General features: G+C 45.5%; 2 protein-coding genes across 4 annotated transcripts; both read right to left on the bottom strand.

Annotated features, from left to right (window-relative positions):
• Positions 1-1,233: 1,233 nt before the first annotated feature.
• On the bottom strand, positions 1,234-10,064 carry LOC109881831 (hepatic leukemia factor-like). 2 transcript variants are annotated; one of them, XM_031785518.1, is made up of 5 exons: positions 9,478-10,064; positions 8,955-9,222; positions 6,521-6,973; positions 4,071-4,351; positions 1,234-3,953 (listed from the first exon to the last, which is right to left on the bottom strand). In XM_031785518.1, exons 2-5 carry the CDS (start codon positions 9,145-9,147, stop codon positions 3,738-3,740), a joined length of 1,143 nt encoding a protein of 380 aa, XP_031641378.1. In that variant the 5' UTR covers positions 9,148-9,222; positions 9,478-10,064; the 3' UTR covers positions 1,234-3,737. The 2 variants fall into 2 exon arrangements, with proteins under 2 accessions (XP_031641378.1, XP_031641384.1); XM_031785524.1 differs by having other exon boundaries at positions 4,086-4,351; positions 9,478-10,063.
• Positions 10,065-12,014: 1,950 nt separating this feature from the next.
• LOC116352817 (uncharacterized) lies at positions 12,015-20,414 on the bottom strand. 2 transcript variants are annotated; one of them, XM_031785510.1, is made up of 3 exons: positions 20,108-20,414; positions 16,250-18,938; positions 12,015-15,952 (listed from the first exon to the last, which is right to left on the bottom strand). In XM_031785510.1, the coding sequence occupies exons 2-3, from the start codon at positions 18,543-18,545 to the stop codon at positions 13,587-13,589; spliced, it is 4,662 nt and encodes a 1,553-aa protein (XP_031641370.1). In that variant the 5' UTR covers positions 18,546-18,938; positions 20,108-20,414; the 3' UTR covers positions 12,015-13,586. The 2 variants fall into 2 exon arrangements, with proteins under 2 accessions (XP_031641370.1, XP_031641366.1); XM_031785506.1 differs by having other exon boundaries at positions 12,015-18,938.
• Between the last annotated feature and the right edge of the window lie 480 nt (positions 20,415-20,894).

Below are 20,894 nucleotides of genomic sequence, written 5' to 3'. Positions count from 1 at the left end.
GAAATAAAAAATAAAATAAATCGCAGTGCTAGCTGTGACACCAGAGATTCTGGGTTCGAGCCCAAGCTCCATCGTAGCCGGCCGCGACCGGGAGATCCATGGGCGACACACAATTGGCCCAGCAATAGAAAACAGGCTCCCTAAATATGGTTCTCAATCAGGGACAACGATTGATAGCTGCCTCTGATTGAGAACCATACCAGGCCAAACACAGAAATAGCAAATCATAGAAAAACTAACATAGACTACCCACCCAACACACGCCCTGACCATAATAAAACAAAGACATAACAAAAGAACTAAGGTCAGTACGTGACACCTAGTTAAAAAAAGGTTCAATAAATAAATACAAAAATAGTGCACAGGGGCAGTGTCATGCTGAAACAGGAAAGGGCCTTCCCCAAACTGTTGCGAAAAAGTTGGAAGTCTAGAATGTCATTCTATGCTGTAGCGTTAAGATTTCCCTTCAATGGAACTAAGGGGTCTAGTCCGAACCATGAAAAACAGCCCAGACCATTTTTCCTCCAAACCCAGATTTGTCCGTCAGACTGCCAGATGGTGAAGCGCGATTCATCACTCCAGAAAACGCGTTTCCACTGGTCCAGAGTCCAATGGCGGTGAGCTTTACACCACTCCAGCCGATACTTGGCATTTCAAATTGTTATCTTATCTGTGCGGCTGCTTGGCCATGGAAACCCATTGAAGCTCCTGGCGAAGTTGTTGTGCTGAAATAGCTTCCAGAGGCAGTTTGGAACTCGGTAGTGTGTTGCAAACGAGGACAGACAATGTTTACGTGTTACAAGCTTCAGCACTTGGCAGTCCCGTTCTGTGAGCTTGTGCAGCCTCGGCCTACCACTTTGCGGCTGAGCTGTTGTTGCTCCTAGACGTTTCCACTTCACAGTAACAGCACTTACAGTTGACCGTGGCAGCTCTAGCAGGGCAGAAATTTGATGAACTGACTTGTTGGACGGTGCCACGTTGAAAGTCACTGAGCTCTTCAGTAACGCCATTCTACTGCCAATGTTTGTCTATGGAGATTGCATGGCTGTGTGCTCAATTTTATACACCTGTCAGCAACGGTGTGGCTGAAATAGCCAAATCCACTAATTTGAAGGGATGTCCACATACTTTTGTATATATTGTGTATTTTAAGATGAATAAGAGTGTCTGCTAAATAACAAAAATGTCAATGTAAAACGTGAGTAAATATAAAGAAAACAGAGAAGCAGTAAGTAAGAACAATCTTTTATTTGTGTTTTCGGGAAAGTTCGACGACATCCCCATTGCCAGCACTGAGTGGGCTGGAACAGTGGACACCACCGGTGCAGATGGGTAGTTGTAGTTCAATAAAAGTCACTATAAGAGTTATCATCATCCACATCAGGGAGATCAGGAACAACATCCAGTTGGGAGAGCATACATACAGTCACTGAGGTGAAAATAGGCTGCTGAAAACCAAGAGGAAAACTGTGGCTAGCGTGCATAGTCCATACACAACTAGAGAACTGAACAGACGTGTACAGTCAGAAGTACATGGGATTCTACCGCTGTCGTTCTCCAGGTATGAGATGAGCCAGCGAGATTGTGGAATCCATGATCAACAGAGAAACCAAGATGGCCGTCTTCCTCTGGGAACTGTGTTTCAGAGAAGTCCGGATAGAAACTGTCCATAGGGGTTATGAACAAACCAGCGGCCCTCGAAGGACCAAAACAGGATGTACATGGTGCAGGGCAGGAAGTGACATAAAAACAAGGATGCATGTCTGAATAGTCTCTCTGTGAGGATAGCTTGAGTTCAAAGATGCTTCAATACGAAACAAATCATGTTCATCCAAAGAAATAAAATCATTCAATTATATATAACAGCAACAATAAAGGGGGGTAACAATCATCATAATCATAGTAATGGTAGTTATTTATAACATGGTCGTTGAGGAAAAGAAGCACTATCACTGGGTTGACTGGGCCCTTTCTCTCCCCTGGGTTTAGTGAGTCGGTAGTGAAACACGACACTATGTGGATACTAAGACGATGCTCAACAACACAGAAATGCCGGAAAACTGACAGAAAGTATCAACAACCTTAATAAATCAACATTTAAAATTTTGGCTTTTTTATTAGTCCCAGAAATCTGAGAATTTAACACCATTCCGATCGATGGGGAGAGTAATAATAGCATAATCTCGAATGATAACCTATTCCCTAGGTATATGGGAGAATAGGGTCACATTTGATATGACACCCTACCACAAACCCCGTCTCCTGGAATATAATTTGCATATACGCAGTCATACACGCATCTCATCTCTGCAACATTCACACTTAGCATATACCTATGTAAAATACACAAACTGGTATATTCAATATAGACAATATTTATCTTCTACCAATAATAAGAATGCTAGCTAAAATTATTAATATTGTACAGTAACACAAGTGTGCTTTTTCCTGGGTAGTTTGTGGACTATTTAGGAGGGTGTGAAGACATTGTGGTATTATGTATACAATCTAGAACCACAGAGACCGGTTGTTAGGATTGGTTAAGGGTAAAAGTAGCCTTTTCGTGATTGGTTGTAAGCGACATTAACCGTGTTGGGATTGGATCAATTCGATATAAAAAACATAGGAAGGAAGAAAACATCACAATGCAGAGAGAAGATCAAAACGGTCCACTGTAACCAGAACAACTAAAGAATCCTACCAACCCAGCTTGGGCAAGATATTCAATATCAGTTAGAACTGACAGCAATCTAGAATGACAGAAAGTGACAGAAAGAGAGCGAGAGAGAGAGATGGCCAAGGGCTCAGCAATATGAGTTCATAGTATACATAATAAAAACTAACAGTCGCCCCATCCATTAGCTGTAGTGTGATTGAATGCCCTGCTAGTCTTGGGGTCACATAATACAATTCTCTATATGACAGAGGAGATAGTGCAGCTATAATCAAATGTAAGAGCTGTTGCACCAAAGACAACTACTAAACAGTCCAAACTGTTAAAAGGTTGCAAAAGTTGTAACAATATGAAGGACTTGTTATTTACAAACACTGGACAAGTGCTGAAGATTGTGCTGGGTTAATAGTGTTTCTCCCATTTCTCTCTCGCTCGCTCTCTCTCTCTTTCACTTTCCTACCATTTCAGCCCAAAACCCCATCAGTTAGAAACACAACAAAGAAAACAAATGAAGTGCTTGAGTAAAATCCACAAAGAGATTTTGAACTGTACAATTTTAAAATCATTTTGCTCTCTATTTTACAGTTTAAAATGGATGCCTTGCCTCCTAGTCCCGGACTCTGAATCCTGTCTAAAAATCCCTGTCTAACACCTCTAAAATAGCATCTCCTTTATTAATCTACTGTAAAAAGATATTTTGTCATAGCCCTCCATCTCTCTATATCTTACATCTTTCCCATTCATATAGAAAATATACAAAAATGATTTCCAAAATTTGCTCCCCCTCTAGTCTTAATATAAAAATATACAATTCTCCGATATCAAAATCCTCAAAGTCACGTCTTCTCTTCTTTCGTCTAAAGGGGCAACAGTCCTCCAGGTTATGTAATCTCTCTGTCCCTAACCTTTAACCCTGCCCACTCTGACATCATCAAAACGTGACACCTGAGCTTCTTTATATCACCCATCTCATCGTCTCATACATTCATCATCATAATCATCGTTATCATCATCATGTCACCCCATTCCACCCATCAGTTCCTTCTCTTTCTCCTCCTCTTCTTCACTGGTCTCCATGGCGATTCTCATATTTGTTGAGAATGTTGCGGCAGCGACCAAGCTCCTTCCTCATGTCAGCCACTTCCTGTCTGAGTGCCTGGTTCTCTCTCTCCAGGAAAGCGGCGCGGACCGAGATCTGGTTTTCCTTCAAGCGCCGCGCGTCACGAGAACGCTTGGCTGCCTCGTTGTTCTTACACCGCCGGGACCAGTACTTATCATCCTGAAAGAGGGAGACACCGTTAGATACAGACCTACTGACATTACCTTGTAGAGAATGATCTGACCCTGGACCAGAGGTTAGGGACAACTTCTACCAACTCTTAATACTTCTACCTACTCTCTGACTACCAACCTTGAGGTCTGCTGGCACCAGCATCTTGCGGGCCTTCTTGATCATGGGCTGTGGTTTGAGTTCGTCCTCGCTGAAGCGGTGTCTGCGGGGGTCGAAGGCGTCCTGGCCGGGCACGCTGGACAGAGCCACGTCGGCCGCGTCGGGTTCAAAGCCACCCATCACGTCTGGACCGTTGGATGTGGGCGTCATGAGAGGAGTGCAGGACGAAGAGGAGACAGAGGAACCAGGCGAGCCGCAGTCGTCGTTCATGCTCGATTGACTGCCTCCTGAAAGAGAGAGAATCGGTTGTTATTTTCTTATTAAACCTTTATATGAACCAAGAGATTCCATGTAGATACATTATGACTCACTGACCCCTCAGGTCCATCAGAAAGCAATAACACACAACATTTATCTACAAGTCAAAATAAGTAAAGTAAAAGAGCTGTAGAGATGATAGGCTGCAGTTACAGACCAAGTCCACCAGGTGGTGGAAGGGAGCTACTTTCTGCTCTGAGAAACTAATAAACAGGAACGTTTTTCTCCCTGCTTTCAAGTGTGATTTCTACAGCCCAACGTGTTTCCAACTATCGTGAACGTGTGTTTCACTTCAATATGAATCAATTATCATGGAGAAATCGAACTCAAATGGGAACTTTACATGTGCAAGAGCACTTTTCTCAATTTATCTTGTGTATAAAAATTAAATATCACCCTTTTAGGCAGAGTATATATTTCAATCCTGGTTTAATATTATTATCAACATGCCCAGACTCCTATAAGGCTGGTTTTAACAGTTTTCTTGAAATGTTTCTAAAACTGTTATACAACCGTCATCCCACCCCTTGAAATCAGTTCCCTATGTTCTATAAAGCTCACTCACCCCCTTTAGGGCCTAATGCACATAACACCTTGACATTCCTATCATAAAGACCCCAAACAGCCTTTTCCTCTTCCTATTCCTCCTTTACGAGAACACAATCAGAACACAGCCTACACTACACCCACCTCGAGTTAAGTCAATGGTCAGGTGTCTGAATGAAAACTCAAATCAGATCATTACAAATACGTTCTCCTGTCTTGCCTCATAATTTGTGTTACACTGTAACGACTATGTAGCAAACACATCATCCAACCCGCAATATCAAATTTGGCTTCATCAATGCTTATTTTACATTCATATCCGATTTGTCTTGTAAATGTGAAAGTGTCGTATTTAACTCATGTCTAAACTGTCTAAAGTGTATTATTGTGACATGTGACATTTGAATACAACTGAAATGCAGCTAAAAAACAACCAGTTTATGAAGGGTTAAATACAATGGCTACTGACATTTCCCATCTACTGTACAGCACCACATCTTAATCATTACTATCTCTGTAAATCTCTCTCTTCTGCATTCAAACATTCCATTTGAACTTCAGTATCAGCAGGCAATGGGAACCTCTTCCTCCCCCCTCGCTCTCCCTCCCACCCTCGTGCCTCTCCGCTCCTCCCAGTCCTCCGGTTGGCCCTGCCTCTCGTTCTCTTGCTCCAGTGCTCACAGCCTCGGCACGTGAAGGGACACTGCACGTGCACATTGCTGTAGCGTGTGAGGTGAGGAGAGATTTAAAGACACGCGATCACAAACACTCACTACACACACCTACATCCTCTCCCTCCCCTCCTTATCTCTGTCTTGATCTCCCTATGTACAGTAAGACCTTAGTGTTCAGTAAATGGCTGTTTGGACCTGAATTGAACATAAAACCGACCAAACCAAACCCCTTTGTCAGTGCTGTGAGATGCATTTGTTAAATGTCTCCTCTGTCTCTTTCTCTCAGGCAGCCTAAATGTTAAACCTAGCTCAGTGTGAAGGGTAGCCTACAGGAAATTCCTGTCGTTGCTTTCTCAACCCCTCCTTGTTGTTCCCTCTCTGTCAAGTTAACTCAGCGTTAAGGGATTCCATTTGGCTTCACAGAAAATGATGCTTGGTCACCATAGGAGAGGAGTTCAATATGAGTACTGAGGACAACTTAAAGAGCTGAATCACATGAAGACTTTACTACAGCCTTCTCTCTAAGGACATAACCACCCTGTATTGATACAGGGTCACCATGGTAACTGCCATGTCACTGATCCTCCATTTTAGTCCTTCATCTAGTTGCCACTTCACAAGGCCAAAACAACATGGCACCATAATCCTTGCTTCATTTGGCCAAACTGGACCACTGAATACATTGTCGATACCATGTGAACTACGATACATTCACCAACCACCCACCACCCCTACAATCCCTTTCCATAGAATCACCATAAACCGTCTCAATCTCCACCCCTCTCCCCATGTTCCTACTGAAGATGTGTACAATAAACAGATGTACACTGTTCCGTATTGTATCCATGGGATAAAATCATCATAGAAATCTCTGTATGTTGCCCTCCCCTCCTCCGACACTCGGTTCGGGTTACTCACCATAGTCAAGTCCTCCCTGCATGTTGGACTGGGCCACCTCCAGGCCGATGAGCGACGGGGAAGATGAGGATGACGAGGAGGAGGCTGAAGAGCAGGGTGGGGGCGATGAGGGGGGGCACTGGGAACTCTGATTGGGCACCGCCGACTGGGAACTCTGGGATGGGATCTGGGCTGTACTGGAACTGTTCTGGCCGTGGACTCCGCCCATGCCGTTCTCTGTGAGGAATTCCTCCAGGTCCATGTATTGCAGCTGGAAGAGGCCTCCTTCCACTGGCAGGGTCCTCTCCCACAGGAGGGGTCCCAGGAACGCAGACTGGTTAAATCCTCCAGCTCCTCCTCCACTGACGTTACTGTTGCTGCTGCTCACCCCGCTGCTGCCGCTACGCATGTTGCAGCCGCCGTTCCCGCCACCCAAGGAGTCCTCATCCATGTCTGTGATGGTTCTGTCTTTGTCTGGGATGGTGGGAGAGAGACAAAATGGAGGTTATTGGTTAGTAAAGGATGAACAGGGGTTGGAACTCTCAAGAGTTGTTGTCACATCAAATGTTTGACCCTTGGTGCTGTCAGAGGTGATTTGGGGATTATAATTTTTTTTTTTAAGTGTCATGGTATCCCACTATATACACACCCTCAAGTCTGGTTCCTCACAAGGTTTCTTCCATATACACTCTTTGCTTTTCAGTTTTGGGGGGGAACTACTTAGGGTCATATGACAGGATATAATTATCTTATGTCCAAAGCTGTAGGCGTTCTTGTAAACCTATTTCATTTAATTAAATGAGACAAGAGGGTGCTGTGGCCCAAGCCTCATAGCTGTTGAGGCCCAGAGGCACAATGATCCTATAGATGTGTCAACTCTACAGATACTGAGAGATAGATGATATCTGTAGAATGGTGTGACCGTTGGATGCATCAGCTGCACTGCTATGTGCACAAACACCACTGAATGCTTCAGTCAGACCGTAACAGATGGTCATACAAGAAACTGCACAAGAATCCAAATCAGAATGCTGGATGAAAAGCAATATGATTTTTACTACATGTCTGCATGTCTATGTCTATATTTGGTGAGACAAATGAATTTGGTAATATAGGCATCCATACCACAGGCCTCGCTGGTACTGTTTAGCATGTCAGATATTATACCAAAAGATGTCGTCTTAATCTGCATGCTAATCTAAAACTATGCCAAGGGATTGGAGGGGCTGAGATTATAATCCATATGAGAACATCATGCTCAGCTCACAGCAGAGTGCAACATGGGATGGCACCATCATTCTATTGGACATTTGGGGGTCATTATTGGACAGTGAGTGACCTTTGTGTTTGGATAAAAGTGTTTGTTATGCCTAATGACCATGTAATAATGTGTTACAGGGATAATGGCATATTGGTTTCCTTACCCTGTAAACTGTCTATGGAGGTATGACAGTAGTTTCCCTGGCACTGTTTCCACATGCTAACGTTTTAGCATTTGTGGACAAATCCTATTCAAGTCATGGGACCGATATTAGCATGTCCAAATCATCCAAAAGTATCTCAAGTTGATTGTGAAGCTCAACAAAGTCACTTATAGATGATTTGAACATGATTACTATCCCATAATATGCTTTCTGGTTTACTGCTCTATACTATAGGAGTGGTTGGATTCGATTAACATTTTCCAACGAGTATTTGATCCTACACTCTTAGAAGCAAGGGTTCCAAAAAGGTTATTTGGCTGTCCCCGTAGGAGAACCCGTTTTGGTTCCAGGTAGATCCCTTGTTGGTTGCAGGTAGAACCCTTTTGGGTTCCATGCAGAACCCTCTACATTGAACCCAAAAGGGTTCTACCTGGAACCAAAAATAGTTATTCAAAGGGTTCTCCTATGGGGACAGCCGAAGTACCCTTTTAGGGTCTAGATAGCACCTTTCTTTCAAGAGTGTAAGTTCTATTCTGATACAAAGTTTCCCTATTCTGGTCCTGACCTGTATTATCAGTAGTAAAAATACAAACTGACCATGAATCAGTTCTAAAGGACAACTGCCACCACCATGTATATCCTATGGTGTGTGTTGGTTGCAGAATGTCAATCATGAATCATCATTCAGAGCTGAGTTCTGTACTGAAGAACCACACCAGTCAGACAGTGGTGCATGTGTCATGTGCGTGTGACAATGGCAGGGCCAGATATTAAATTATGCTGGTGAGCACAGCTGTCTTCACTGTACTGTACTCAATTGAGTCAGGCAGACAATGGAGACTGGTAGATATGATTTCATTGAATGTCAGTTACAAAATATGCTAAATAACAGAAAAACAACATAGGCATGCAGTGTCTGTTAGCTTAAGTGCAGCAAACTCCATCAGCAACATTGTTGCACTGTAGAGCCTTCAGAGGTAACAGCATGATAACAATGTAACAATCAAATTAAATCAAAGTTATCTTCTCACCTTTAACGTCGCAGCAGTCTTTGAGAATTGCACGGTCTCCCTTCATCGGATGCTGCAGGAGGGATTTCAAACTAGCCATGGAGTTGAGGTGTCCACCGCTGATGGAGCCACCAGACTGGTTGCAATTCCCGAACTGTGGGCTAGCGCCGGCTGGGAGGTCCGGGGTCAGGAGCTGGGTGAGCTGCCTGGACATAGTTGGCCGGACCTGGTTGTTGATTAGGATCCTGGGGCGCAGGCGGAGTCGAAATGACTGGCAGATTGATCACCGCTATTCAATTAACGAGAATATTGAATGAACATTTATTATCATTAGAATTGGGTACAAACCAGGTGGAATGAATAGTCTATTTGAAATGACATTACAAACTTGTTGAAGTAATATAAAACGCATATGTGAGTGCATATCTCGACAAGCTATGAGAACATTAAAGTTTGACTCCCAGGCTCAGTATACCAGAGTGTAGCGATAGTTGCAAAACGTGTCCCTTTGATTTGTTTAGAATGTCAATAAACATGTTCTTACCTTTCCCTCTATTTAGGCTATGAAGTGTTCTTATATCCACTGTTGTATCATTATAATAGACAGTATTCCAGTAGATATGGTGCAACAGTATATTATTTTAAATCCCCGGTGCAGATCAAGATGTTATTCTCCAATAGAGACCAGTTGTAAAACGTCAAACTAATGACTGGTGCCCATGGTCAATTCAAAGGTGGACAAAATAAAATCCGAGCTGGAAAACAATAAGTTGTTGTCGAAAAATATCCTGAGTTGATCAACTCCCCAAACAAATGACGATTCAAAAATGATCAAAATGAAACTCGAAGCAAGGAAAAATAATGTCCTACTCCACAATGCCAAATGAACAAATAATGAAGTGCGAAAAACAGAGAAGGCTCTGAGTACGCGCGCTATTTGTCGGGTGACAAGCTGTATTACTTTTTTCTTGAAGCTTTCCTGTCGCTCTATCGTTCTTTCGGGAGGGGGGGGTCTTCTTTTCCCCCGCGTACTTTGTGAAGCCAATGTACTGAAGCACGGGCTTGGATTTGGGCTGCGCGACGGCTGTCCTCTCAGCTGGAACGAACACGGGCAGTTCACGTGACGTCACAACTCATAGGGCAAGGCGCGAGAGAAGGCATGATTGGCTTATTTGTTCAATATGCATGACAAACACACAACCCCCCTCGTGCCACACCTCGAGGGGGCACGCCAAGCACTTGTTGTTTGTATGCTCATGGACAGACGGACGAAAACAAATGGACAGTTAGCAATCACCCGCCACCGTTATCATTATGACTTTGAATTAACGTCTTTAAATGACACTAGCAACTGAGGGGACCTTGATACATATCCTCTATAGAACGTTCATCTAGGCATACAGATTATTGCCCAAATAGATTGCCAATGTGATTATTTCATTATAATGGCAATGGGCCCTGCACCATTCTATGAGCAAGCAACTGAGTGTAGACTACAGTTTTCCCAGTCCGCTTGTAATCCAGAGAAAACGTGAGTGGCTGCCGGGTTTTCAGGCGAAAGGAACACAGCAGCACGTTGCTTCCTAAAAGCAGAATAGCTGTAATAGCGCACATGGCCCAGTCACGAGGAGGTGCAACCCTTATGCATGTTGCTCTAGTTTCGATTGGTTGGAGAAAATAATGTCTCCTCCCCTAGTGAGCGCTTATTGGAAAGAACTAGGCCACCCGCCCCGCCCTACGGATTCCCCCCATGCTACGGCCGCGTGAGACCGATTCAAAGCAGAACAGCGCGAGGTGTCTGCAGTACTGTATTTTAACCCACAGTCAAAGAGCCACAGGAAATTGTTTCCTTTTTTTTTGACTGCTAGTCGGACATCGTGAAAACAATATTTAGACAGATCCCAGGAACAATTATACATCCTTCTGAGGATATTACTGTGTGTACCAGTCACTTGTTTTCTCTACAAATAGGCATATGCCAACAGCATGAGTATAATTCATGGGGAAACAATTGATACATTGATTGATGATAAACTATCATACATGTGTGTTTACTGCAAAACGAACATTGCATGCCTTTATGCCTGACCTATTCATGATAATTCATCTGTTAGAACAATTTGAGAAGGTTTGAGAGAGTATAGAACAGACCTACAGAAGAGGTAGTTAGAATATAGAAAAGACTGACAATGACCTTAAATTACATTCACATGGTCTAAAAATGGTTTTCTATTTTAAATCATAATCAATTTTGCTTTAAGCTATAGTAGGCTCTTGTTATTGTGGCAGCACCATCTCACCAGGTTAAATGTACATAGCGAACAAAGGTGACTCTGATTTGATAGGTAGGCTATAATATGCTTCCCCGGCTGTAGTCCTACATGACATGTGGGAAATGCACTAACACACGAACAGACCAGGTATCTAGAAATTAAAATGATAGTTAGCATTTCATGTTTCTTTTTGTATTTAGACATGAATGATTGATGTTTAGTAGTATTTGGTGTTGAAACAGAGGGAATAAACATAATGAAGCGAAATGTGCATATCCCTCTATAGCAGTTAGTGTGACAGTGCTGCTGCCACCTAAAAAATACTTAAGTCAAACCAGAACAACAGACCACAGCTGTCATATTTCATTAAGGTGAACTCTAATACTGTAGTCTACATTACAATAGCCTATATCCACACAAACTAACAGAACTAGGTCAGTAGGACAGCCATAACTGCCTTGCAATTCTGTATGTAGACTATGTATGTATGCATTTATGTTGATGTTCTATCTGTGTCGTACACAAATAGATTTATCTCACACTGGCATGCAAGCATGAGTCTGCAAACACACACACACATTTGTACACACTTGGTCACTCAGTCACTCACATGCACGCACGGCTCAGACATGCGCACTCACTGACACACACAGCTCAGACATGGACACTGCACGTTCCGACTCTTGAATCCACCCCCTATCGGTGTAAAATACATGTGACTGCCACACACTAAAACACAGGGGCCAGAGTAGTGAGTAGAAATGAGTTGCCTAATGCCATCTAGTGGAATGAACATAATACTGCAGGCTGTAGATGTCCATTATTTATTTATTTTGGGTGGTTGTGAGTTGTGGCCATTTCAAATTGGGGTCATAGAAAGAAAGCAAAGCAACAAAAATAAGCATTTCTGGTTGAGTACACAACATGAATTGAATTGACCTGTTGGATAACCATAGTTGTGCTAAGTTGAAATGCATTTGTATATCCATGATGACATCCTGAAATCCATCAGGCCCACACAGCTATTTAACTATATCTGGGACAAAACTATTATACTGATTTTGGTATTTGTAACATTTTTCTCATTATAGAGTCAATACCCACATGATTAGTTATCAGTAACTATGCCGTTCTTCATCATTAGCCTTACATGATACATGGAGAAAAAGAACAGCAGAGAACACTTATGTTTTATTCAATGCTGAAGTATAATCAACAACTATCTTTGTTTTAAGTAAATATAGTGATATAAATGTACTTAGAACTATTCTTTTTCTTTAGAAGATAAAACAAGGCCTGACAGGGTTATGAACATGAGGACAGGATAGAATCCAGGTTTGGCAGGTAGACAGATGGAGTTAAACACACATTAATGCATGTAATCATAACTGCTTTTGCTACTATGAAGGAACAGTAAAAGCTAAATAAAGTACTTTGTGAAAACAGAAACACAGCAGTGATAAGATATTAACACAATATACGTTACAGTGAGCTTTGTTCATCCTGTCTTGATCTCAATATCTTGGTATAAAAGCTACAATTGTTTCCACAGGCATGAAAATGAAATAAAGTCATGATTAGCAAGGCTTTTTGTAAGATACACTTTTTTGTCTGGAAGTGGTATTCACTTCAATCTATTAAGATTCTCAAATGTATTTTTAAAGACGTGATTAAATCACTGGGGACATTTTTCAGGACTTTGTTAACTTACGCTTAAAACACGTCCTTTTTGGATGTACTGAATTAATCATCACATAGTGAGTTCACAACCTCCGCAACAAACTGACCAAAAAACACACATGCACCGACAAACAGACTGCCTCTCTACCAACCAGAAGTCTGTGTCCCACCCTCTCCCTACTCCTACTAAATGCACTTTTTACATTAAAAAAATCCCCAAAAGGGCTCTAGGTGAACATCAACAAGACATAGTACACAGCAGAGACAGAGTTATCATACAGCTAGGGGTATAGAAGGGATGCTAGTAAGGCTGAGGGGGTAGAGTTAAATTAGCAGGTCAAATCACCTAAACATGTCTAATAACTGCACAGTGTCAGCCAAGCATAGTGTCAATGCACTTAAGGGTTAATGATCATATGAAAACAGTCATGTCTTTCAACATCCTCCCATACAGTTTGGATGGAAGAATTCCGGGTGATCCTTGGTTGATCTACAGTAGTTCATGTTGTTAAAACACTCGTTCTAACAGTCAGTGGGTTGAGTTGATGAGGTCCAGACAGACACCAGACCAATTCAATCACCCCCCCAAAGGCTTTTGTTTTTTAAAGTCCATCTTCTTCTATGTATACTCCATAACTGATAACCTCTCCCTTTCCTATCAATGAAAATCTAAATGCCACTACCTTAGAAGTCAGCAAGCTCAGTATCTGTACAATGTAAGCAGGGAGTGCGACATCTCCCCCTGCTCCTCTCTGCTCTTCCTCTCCCCCGCCCTCTTGGACAACTTCAGGCGGATAGCGCCACCTCGTGGAAGTCCCTTGGCCCTATGTCGGCAGGTCACCTTGTGCCTGCGGAGGAGGGGGGCGTTCCAGAAGCGAGCAGAGCAGCGTCTGCAGGAGAAGGACCCTCGGGCGCGATGAGTCGCCCGGTGGATGAAGGCTTCCAGGAGCCTGTGAGACTGCTTCCCACACACACCGCAGCACAGACGCTCCTGGGGGGACAGGACTCTCTGGGTGTGTTTAGCTGCCCTGTGGGCTAGCAGGCCGGCCTGGCGGGCGAACATGGCGTGGGGACAGATGGAGCAGGAAAAACGTTTCACTGGGACTTTGAGAGATGACAGGATTTGTATCTTCATCCCTCTTGTTGTGACCAGCTCATATCCTCCCCCTCCCGCTCCCCCCCCTCGTCTAATCTTCAACAGAAGCTTTTTCTTCCTCAGCTGTTTTTGCAAAACAGACCTCCTCTTCCTCTGGTCTTTCCTCACCTCGTCTCTGACGAAGCCTGAGGACTCCCCCCACATGTCCCCCCTTCCCTCCCTCCTGTCGGACTTTCTCTTCTTCTTGTGTCTCCTCATGTCATCGTGTGATTGGATGTTCCTGGGGTGTGGTTGCTGGGACTGTGGCTCTGAACGGTGGTGGTGATGTGAAGAATGGTGGTGGTGGTGGTGGTGATGGTGGTCGGATGGCAGCTCCGTGAGGGGCTGGAATGGAGCTGTGGTGTGAAGGGTGTGACTACTGGACCCAGCTGGGTAAATGTGCTCCCCTTTCACCCTTGCTGGGGAATGCTGGTGCTGAGGGGGCATGATTGTGGAGTTGGGTGGCAGGGGCTGAGAGTAGGGAGGGACGCTGGAGGCTGAGGAGTGGGCTGTACCAGCATCATAGAAAAGGGGAGAGTAGCCAGCTGGGGGCTGAGGTGGCTGTTGTTGATGACTGTGGGTGACAACACTGTGACTCTGCTGCCCCCCGTGGCCCTCAGTGGAAGGTGCCATCTGAAGGAGGGCGTTGGTGGCTGCCTCGCTCTCTGACGCAGTCCCACTCACTCCACCACCAGCTGCACTGTTTACCCCTGACCCACTGCCGTCCCCTTGTGCGTTGTCAGGGCCGGTGCGGGCCAGGCCGTGCTGCGACAGCCTGTGTCGAGTGAGGCTGTTGGAGTAGGCAAAGGCCTTCCCACACACCTCGCAGCTGAACAGCTTCTCACCTCCGTTCTCATGGACCGTCTGGTGATGAGCCGTCAGGTGGAAGTGATGACGGAAAGACTTCCAGCATATGGCACAGGTGTAGAGCCTGGGTGGGGGCTGGCTGTTGGAGCCTTGAGGCTTGACATCTTGGGGGTATGAATAATAGGAGGAGGAGCTGTTTCCTTGGTTCTGTTCCCTGTCTTGGCCCATCCCACATGACGGGTTTGTGTTGAAGTTGTTGAGGTTCTCCCCTCCTGGTGTTGTGGGGACCTCTTCCAGCTCCCCTTTCTGATGGAGTTTCCCGTGCCTCTTGAGGCTCTGGGAGTAGCCAAACTCTTTCCCACACAGGCTGCACTTGTAGTTCTTCTCCCCAGAGTGAACGGTGTGGTGCTTGGTGAGGTGGAAGGCCTCTCTGAAGTGCTTCCCACATGTACTGCAGCGGTGGGGCTTCTCCCCAGTATGGACACGGTCGTGCCTACGCAGGGTCTCGCGGCGTGCAAACCCCCTGCCGCAAACACTGCACAGATATGGCCGCGGGATGTTGCTCGACTCCCTGGGAGCTCTGGGGGTGTACTGCCTGCGTTTAGGGGGAGCGTTGGGGTCTTTGGGCTTTCTGGGTTTCCGGGTACGTTTTGGTTTGGCAGCAGGGTTCTGTGGATCATTCCCCTGCTGTTGGTTGTGGTTCACATTACCACTCATACCATCCTGGTTCCCTGCTCCTCTATAGGTCTTATCCATCCCAGATGTTGATGAAGGGGACCCCAAGGGGCCTAAGTCCAGCCCCCCCAACAGTCCTCCGATGATATCCCTCCTATCGTCGCCTCTGTTCCCACTGTTCATATCACAGTTGGCGGCAGCTGCGGCGGCGATGGCTGAGATGGCGTTGTTGACAGAGCTGGTGACGTCGTCTTCAGAGTCATCCAGGAGAGAGGACAGGGGGAGGTGCTGTTGGTGGTGATGTTGGGTTTGACTCTGAGGGTGGGGGTGCAGCGTCGGGGCCAATGGTGCCTTCCTCAGCGCCGGGCCCACCATCCCACTGCCACAGGGGGAGGCTCCAGAGTAACACGGAGACGGGTTACCTTGAGAACGGTGGTCGTCATGGTAGCCTGTGTAACGATTCCGAGAGTAATCAGTGGGGTATTTACCATCTGGCCTGTCCCTGCTGTTAGCATTCCCTCCCCTCTCTGACTGAAACAGACCACCATCACACCCTAGCCTTGACTTCTGACCTCCCTCACCTCCCATGATCACACCCTCTTCATCTTCCTCAGTTTTCCCATAAATCACCCCTCTACTACCCTGGTAATCCCCACCTCCTCCACCTTCTCCTCCGCCCCCTCCTCCCATTCTGCCCTCCCCTACAGCTCCTTCCTTGCTGCTGCCCTGTGGTTTTGATGCCCTACCTGGCTTGCCGCATGTGCCAGAGGCAGCATGGTTGAGTAGAGAGGTACTCTCCCGGAAGCATCGACCGCAGGCTGGACAGCGGAAGGGCTTGTCCTGGTGAATCTTCTCGTGTCGCGTCAGCGACTCACGGCGGTTGAAAGCCCGGGAGCAGATGCTGCAGCCATACGGGCGAGCCTCTGAGTGGATGACGCCATGCTGGAGGAGGTGCCCCTTTTTCTTGAAGTGCTTGCCACAATCTGAGCAATTGAAGGTCTTGTCAGGGCTGGGGCAGGAAGATGAGGCCTGGACTGAGTTGGATGATTGTTGGGAGGACAGCGAGTTAGATTGAGAGTTCAGATCCTGGGTGGAGTGTTCCTGGGTGGAGTGTGGGAGAGTGGGGTCAGTTAGTGGTTGGATATGAGTTGGGTTTGGGTTAATGCTGACATTATTGCTAGTACCTGCTGCCGTAGACTCATGCATACGCAGGTGCCTGCGAAGACTGGAGAGGTGAGTGAAGGTTTTTCCACACTCACCACAGTTATAGAGGGGCTCAGTGTCAGCCTGTGTAGATGCAGATGGCATGGAGCCCATGTTATCAGGTTTGGATAGGTGAGAACCATTAGTAACCAGGACTGATGCTGCAGTGGAGGAGGGGCCAGAGGAAGAGGAGGATGAGACAACTGATGATGATGATGATGAAGAGGCAAGGAGGGATGGATCTCCTCCCAAACCTGACATGCCAACCCCTCCACCCCCCCCCCCAACCAGCCCTGGGGAGGGGTCGTGGCCCAGTCCCCCTGCACTGCTGCTAGCATTGGGGTTCCCACTGCTGTGGCCGCTGCTGCTGTTACTGCCGCCATCTGACTTCCTCTGTGGCAGGTAGCCAGCCATCGCTTTCTTCCTTCTACTGCTGCTGCTTCCGCCCCCACTGCTGTCCCCCTTGCCGTCATCCTTGGAGAGGGACAGATGAAGCGGCAGGGGGAGCGGCAGGCCTGCTTCCTGCTGCATCAGAGAGGCCAGCTGGTTGGAGGAGAGCACTGGGATGCCCTGGAAGTCAAAACCACCCAGGGAAGAGGGCTGGGAGCCTGGGTGTAGGGGGTGGTGAGGGTGGGAGTGAGAGTGGGGGTGGGACAGGGTATGGGGAGGCAGCTGCTGCTGCTGTGGAGGCTGTTGCTGTGGCTGAGCGGTAGAGAGGCCATGCGAATGAGAGGAATGCAGAGCTGGAGGCGGAGCAAGGCCTGAGCTAGATCCCTCACTCTGAGCTAAACCTATCCCCAGGTGGTTGTGGGTTCCCTGTTGAACCAGAAACTGCTCTAAGCTAGCGTTAGCAGGCACCCCAGAGAGAAAGTACTGATTAGCAGCTAGCATGCAACTGAACTGCTGATGAAGGCTCCGTGCATCAGACTGGGCCCCAACCAGCTGGTGTCCCAGAGAGGTGACTGCACTGCTACTGGGGGGATTGTTAGTTACCACTGAACTGGAGGGGGAGGGGGAAGAGGATGAAGGGCCAGGTGATGCTTGGGGGACAGAGAGGCCTGGATGCAGAGGGGGTGGTGGAGGTGGGGCAAGTCCCAACCCCCCAGCACCCCCACCACTGCTACCCCCAGAAAAGTGCTCGAAGCGGCCGACCCCAGAATGCAGTTGCTCCTGTGCCAGAGCTGCCTCTGTCGGGTGGAAGGAACGCAGGAACTGTGGGTAGCCCGACACATGGCTTGAGCTGCTGCTACTCATCTTGCTTGACTTGGATCTTGAGCTATGTGAGGACGAAGAAGGTTGTTGTTGTAGAGGGGGAGGAGGAGGGGCGCTCATTTTTGCGAAAATAGAGGCAGAATCGGAAAAGGCGTTGCTTCTGGCCCCTTGGAGGGACCCAAGGCCTAGCCCAGACAGGAGAGCTCCTGAGGTCTCGGCCTGCTGTTGTTGTTGCTGCTGGAGCTGGTGCTGGTGAAGCTGCACCTGCTGCTGATGCTGTAGCTGTCGTTCTAACCCAAGGCCTTTGAACTGATGGGCCTGGTGTCCGCTTAACATCTCTATTATGTCCAAATTGTATTTTCCAAATTGGAACATCTCCCACTCACTGGCACATGGGGGTGCAGGAGCCACACCTCCAGCACCAGGAGCAGCGACTATGATCCCACCACTGCCGCCAATGGACGAGCTTCGGCCGAGGGATCCTGCAGTGCCACTATTTGACCTGGAACTGCCTGAGTCGCCTCGGCTCGATCCCGAACTCCGACCGATAACACTGCCGGTCCCCCCTGTTCGCGCACTTCGGCTGCTGCTACTTCCGCCCGATCGTCCACTGCCCCCACTCTCCATCCAACAGGAGAGGGAGCAAGTGTGTGGGGAATGGGGTTATTTAGTGTAAAGGGTATTTTTTCTCAAATGCAAACAGTTCTCACAGTTCTTTTCAACGTGGATACCGTATTCTCTTTTTATCTTGATGGGTTGGTGCCATTTTATTTAGACTTAAACACTTTGTACAGTTTCATGGGGAGAAAAGGCCTTGTTTTGGTGTGCAAATGTTGTTGGTCTGTTGTTGGTCTCTTGGTGTTTTATGGCACAGAACAACCTTTATTAGAGAGCACTTCAGTCAACAGCTGTTGGTTGGCTGTTTCAGTTACAGTGTTTTCATCCATATAATCGTTTCCCTTCATCCACGTCAGTTTATTCACTCATTCTCTGGGAAGAGATTATGTTTTCTTCTCCTCACTGAAAAACAGAGACTACATTAGTCAAGATTCATATTTCTGTTTGATAAAAACTGTTAAATTGAACAGCTGACATTTGTAAATACACCAACATTTGTACAATTATGATACACCACTGTATGTATGATAAAATAACATTTTCTTTAGCTTAAAATAAATCACACACAACAACAAAAAAGGTATATAATATATACACACGTATATATTGTTTTTAAATCATGTCATTTTAAAATTATTGAAAAGGGATAAAGTATGTGATGAAAATGCAATCACGAACCTCGAACATCACATTCATAGATGCCACAAAACAAATTATACATGGTTTTGATAACAATGTGTATATTTATGTTGTATTATCCAGGGCGCAATTGAAAAAGAGAGCTAGGTCTCAATATGTCGCACCTGTTAAAATTAAAATAAAGGTTAAATAAAATAAAAATTAGTAATAATATATTTTTTTAAATGTCAGTCTTACTAAAAATTAATCGTTTTCCAAATGTAAGTATAGTATGCCGAATGACTATTTTATTACTACTGTTATTAGAATGTATTTATTGTTTATTACTAGGGTATTACTACTGCATATAGTTTCGTATGAACTGAGCAATGTGTCACACTTTTTAAGTCCCCCTAACTGGAAATAAAACAATAATTATTATGAATTATTATTGCATGTTTATAAGACGTCGGCGAAATATTGACCACGTTATGGAAAATCTTAACTTTGAATTTTGACAGATGCCAATGAGTCAAAATATGTGTTTCCCCGACAGCGGAGGGAGATGGATTTTATTTCCCAATCGCATCTTTTTGATTGCCTTTCACATTAGTAGTGTAGATGACCAATCCTGTGTGGAGGACAGAAATTCAGAATCAGCAACTGTTTTCAGCCACTGCAAAAATTGCATAACTGCACAATACTAGCTACGGGAACTACTAACTTTGGGTTGCACATTGCTTTGACAAACATTGGGGGTTTTGCAAAGAAGCGCTTACATGCAAAACTGACAGCTTTTGGTATAACATTCTGCTATTTAGCTAGCAGATATCGCATGCAACCCATTCAAATACACAACACACACGGCTTGCTATCTATAGCATAAAAAAAATATGCATTCAAAAGTCAATGAATGCCTCTTGGCAGAATGAAATACGAAATTGCTTATTTACCTTCACATCCAAGTACAAGTTCAGGATGCGGCCTGTCACGCCTTCCTACCATCTAGCTATCATTCGCTTAGCTCTCCATTTCTGCGTACTGTTTTCGACTCGTTAGCCATAGCCATGTTCACTGATGCTGAGCTAGGTGAATGCTCGGCTCCCTTTCGCTTTTAAATAATCAGTATTTGAGTCTGCAACCTTTTCCTCGCCATTTGACAGCCTCAATCCCCATTGGTAATGATGAGTTGGTGATGTTTTTGTCGGCTTAAATGTTTTGGACGGTCGGTTATAAAAAAAAAAAATTGTGTGTGTGTGTGGTGGGGGGGGGGGGGGGGGGGGGGTGGGGGGGGGGGGGTAAAGGGAATGACGTGTGCTCACTTAACATTGGTCCTTTCCGGCCCGTGAAATATTTCCGGGTAGCATAACCTGTGGTTCAGTAGTTGTTTTGGATAGCAAGCATGCTATCTATAGCTAACTGATATTTTGCATTGGATTATTCTTATTTCCATTTTATAAAGATTTTTATGGTATATTATGTCAAGTCGTCACCCGTGTAGGTATCCGAATGACAAATAATGTGATAAAGATACGTCAGAAATAGATTCAGACTCTGCGGGAGGTTGAAGCCATTTTAACTGGCTTCATGCTGCAGCTGGGCATAGCATTCACCAACCAGACTTGTTAAAATGGCTGCCGTGTATTTGCTAACTTGCATTTCATTGTCATTCATATAAAACGTTTAAAATGCCTAGATGTTTGGACAAAAAAAAGTACGCTTGTCATTCTGGCACGTGCG

This window comes from Oncorhynchus kisutch, linkage group LG2 (genome assembly GCF_002021735.2).
Source record: "Oncorhynchus kisutch isolate 150728-3 linkage group LG2, Okis_V2, whole genome shotgun sequence".
NCBI classification, from domain to species: domain Eukaryota; kingdom Metazoa; phylum Chordata; class Actinopteri; order Salmoniformes; family Salmonidae; genus Oncorhynchus; species Oncorhynchus kisutch.
The sequence above is the reverse complement of the archived record's forward strand: the minus strand, read 5'-3'. Positions and strand labels throughout refer to the sequence as shown.

Coding starts and splice junctions, on each gene's coding strand:
- LOC109881831 (XM_031785518.1), bottom strand. CDS start 9,147: ATGTCCAGGCAGCTCACCCAGCTCCTGACCCCGGACCTCCCAGCCGGC. Junction 6,974..8,954: donor AGACTGCTGCGACGTTAAAG/GTGAGAAGATAA, acceptor CCACCATCCCAG/ACAAAGACAGAACCATCACA. Junction 3,954..4,070: donor TCAAGGTTGGTAGTCAGAGA/GTAGGTAGAAGT, acceptor TCCCTCTTTCAG/GATGATAAGTACTGGTCCCG.
- LOC116352817 (XM_031785506.1), bottom strand. CDS start 18,545: ATGGAGAGTGGGGGCAGTGGACGATCGGGCGGAAGTAGCAGCAGCCGA.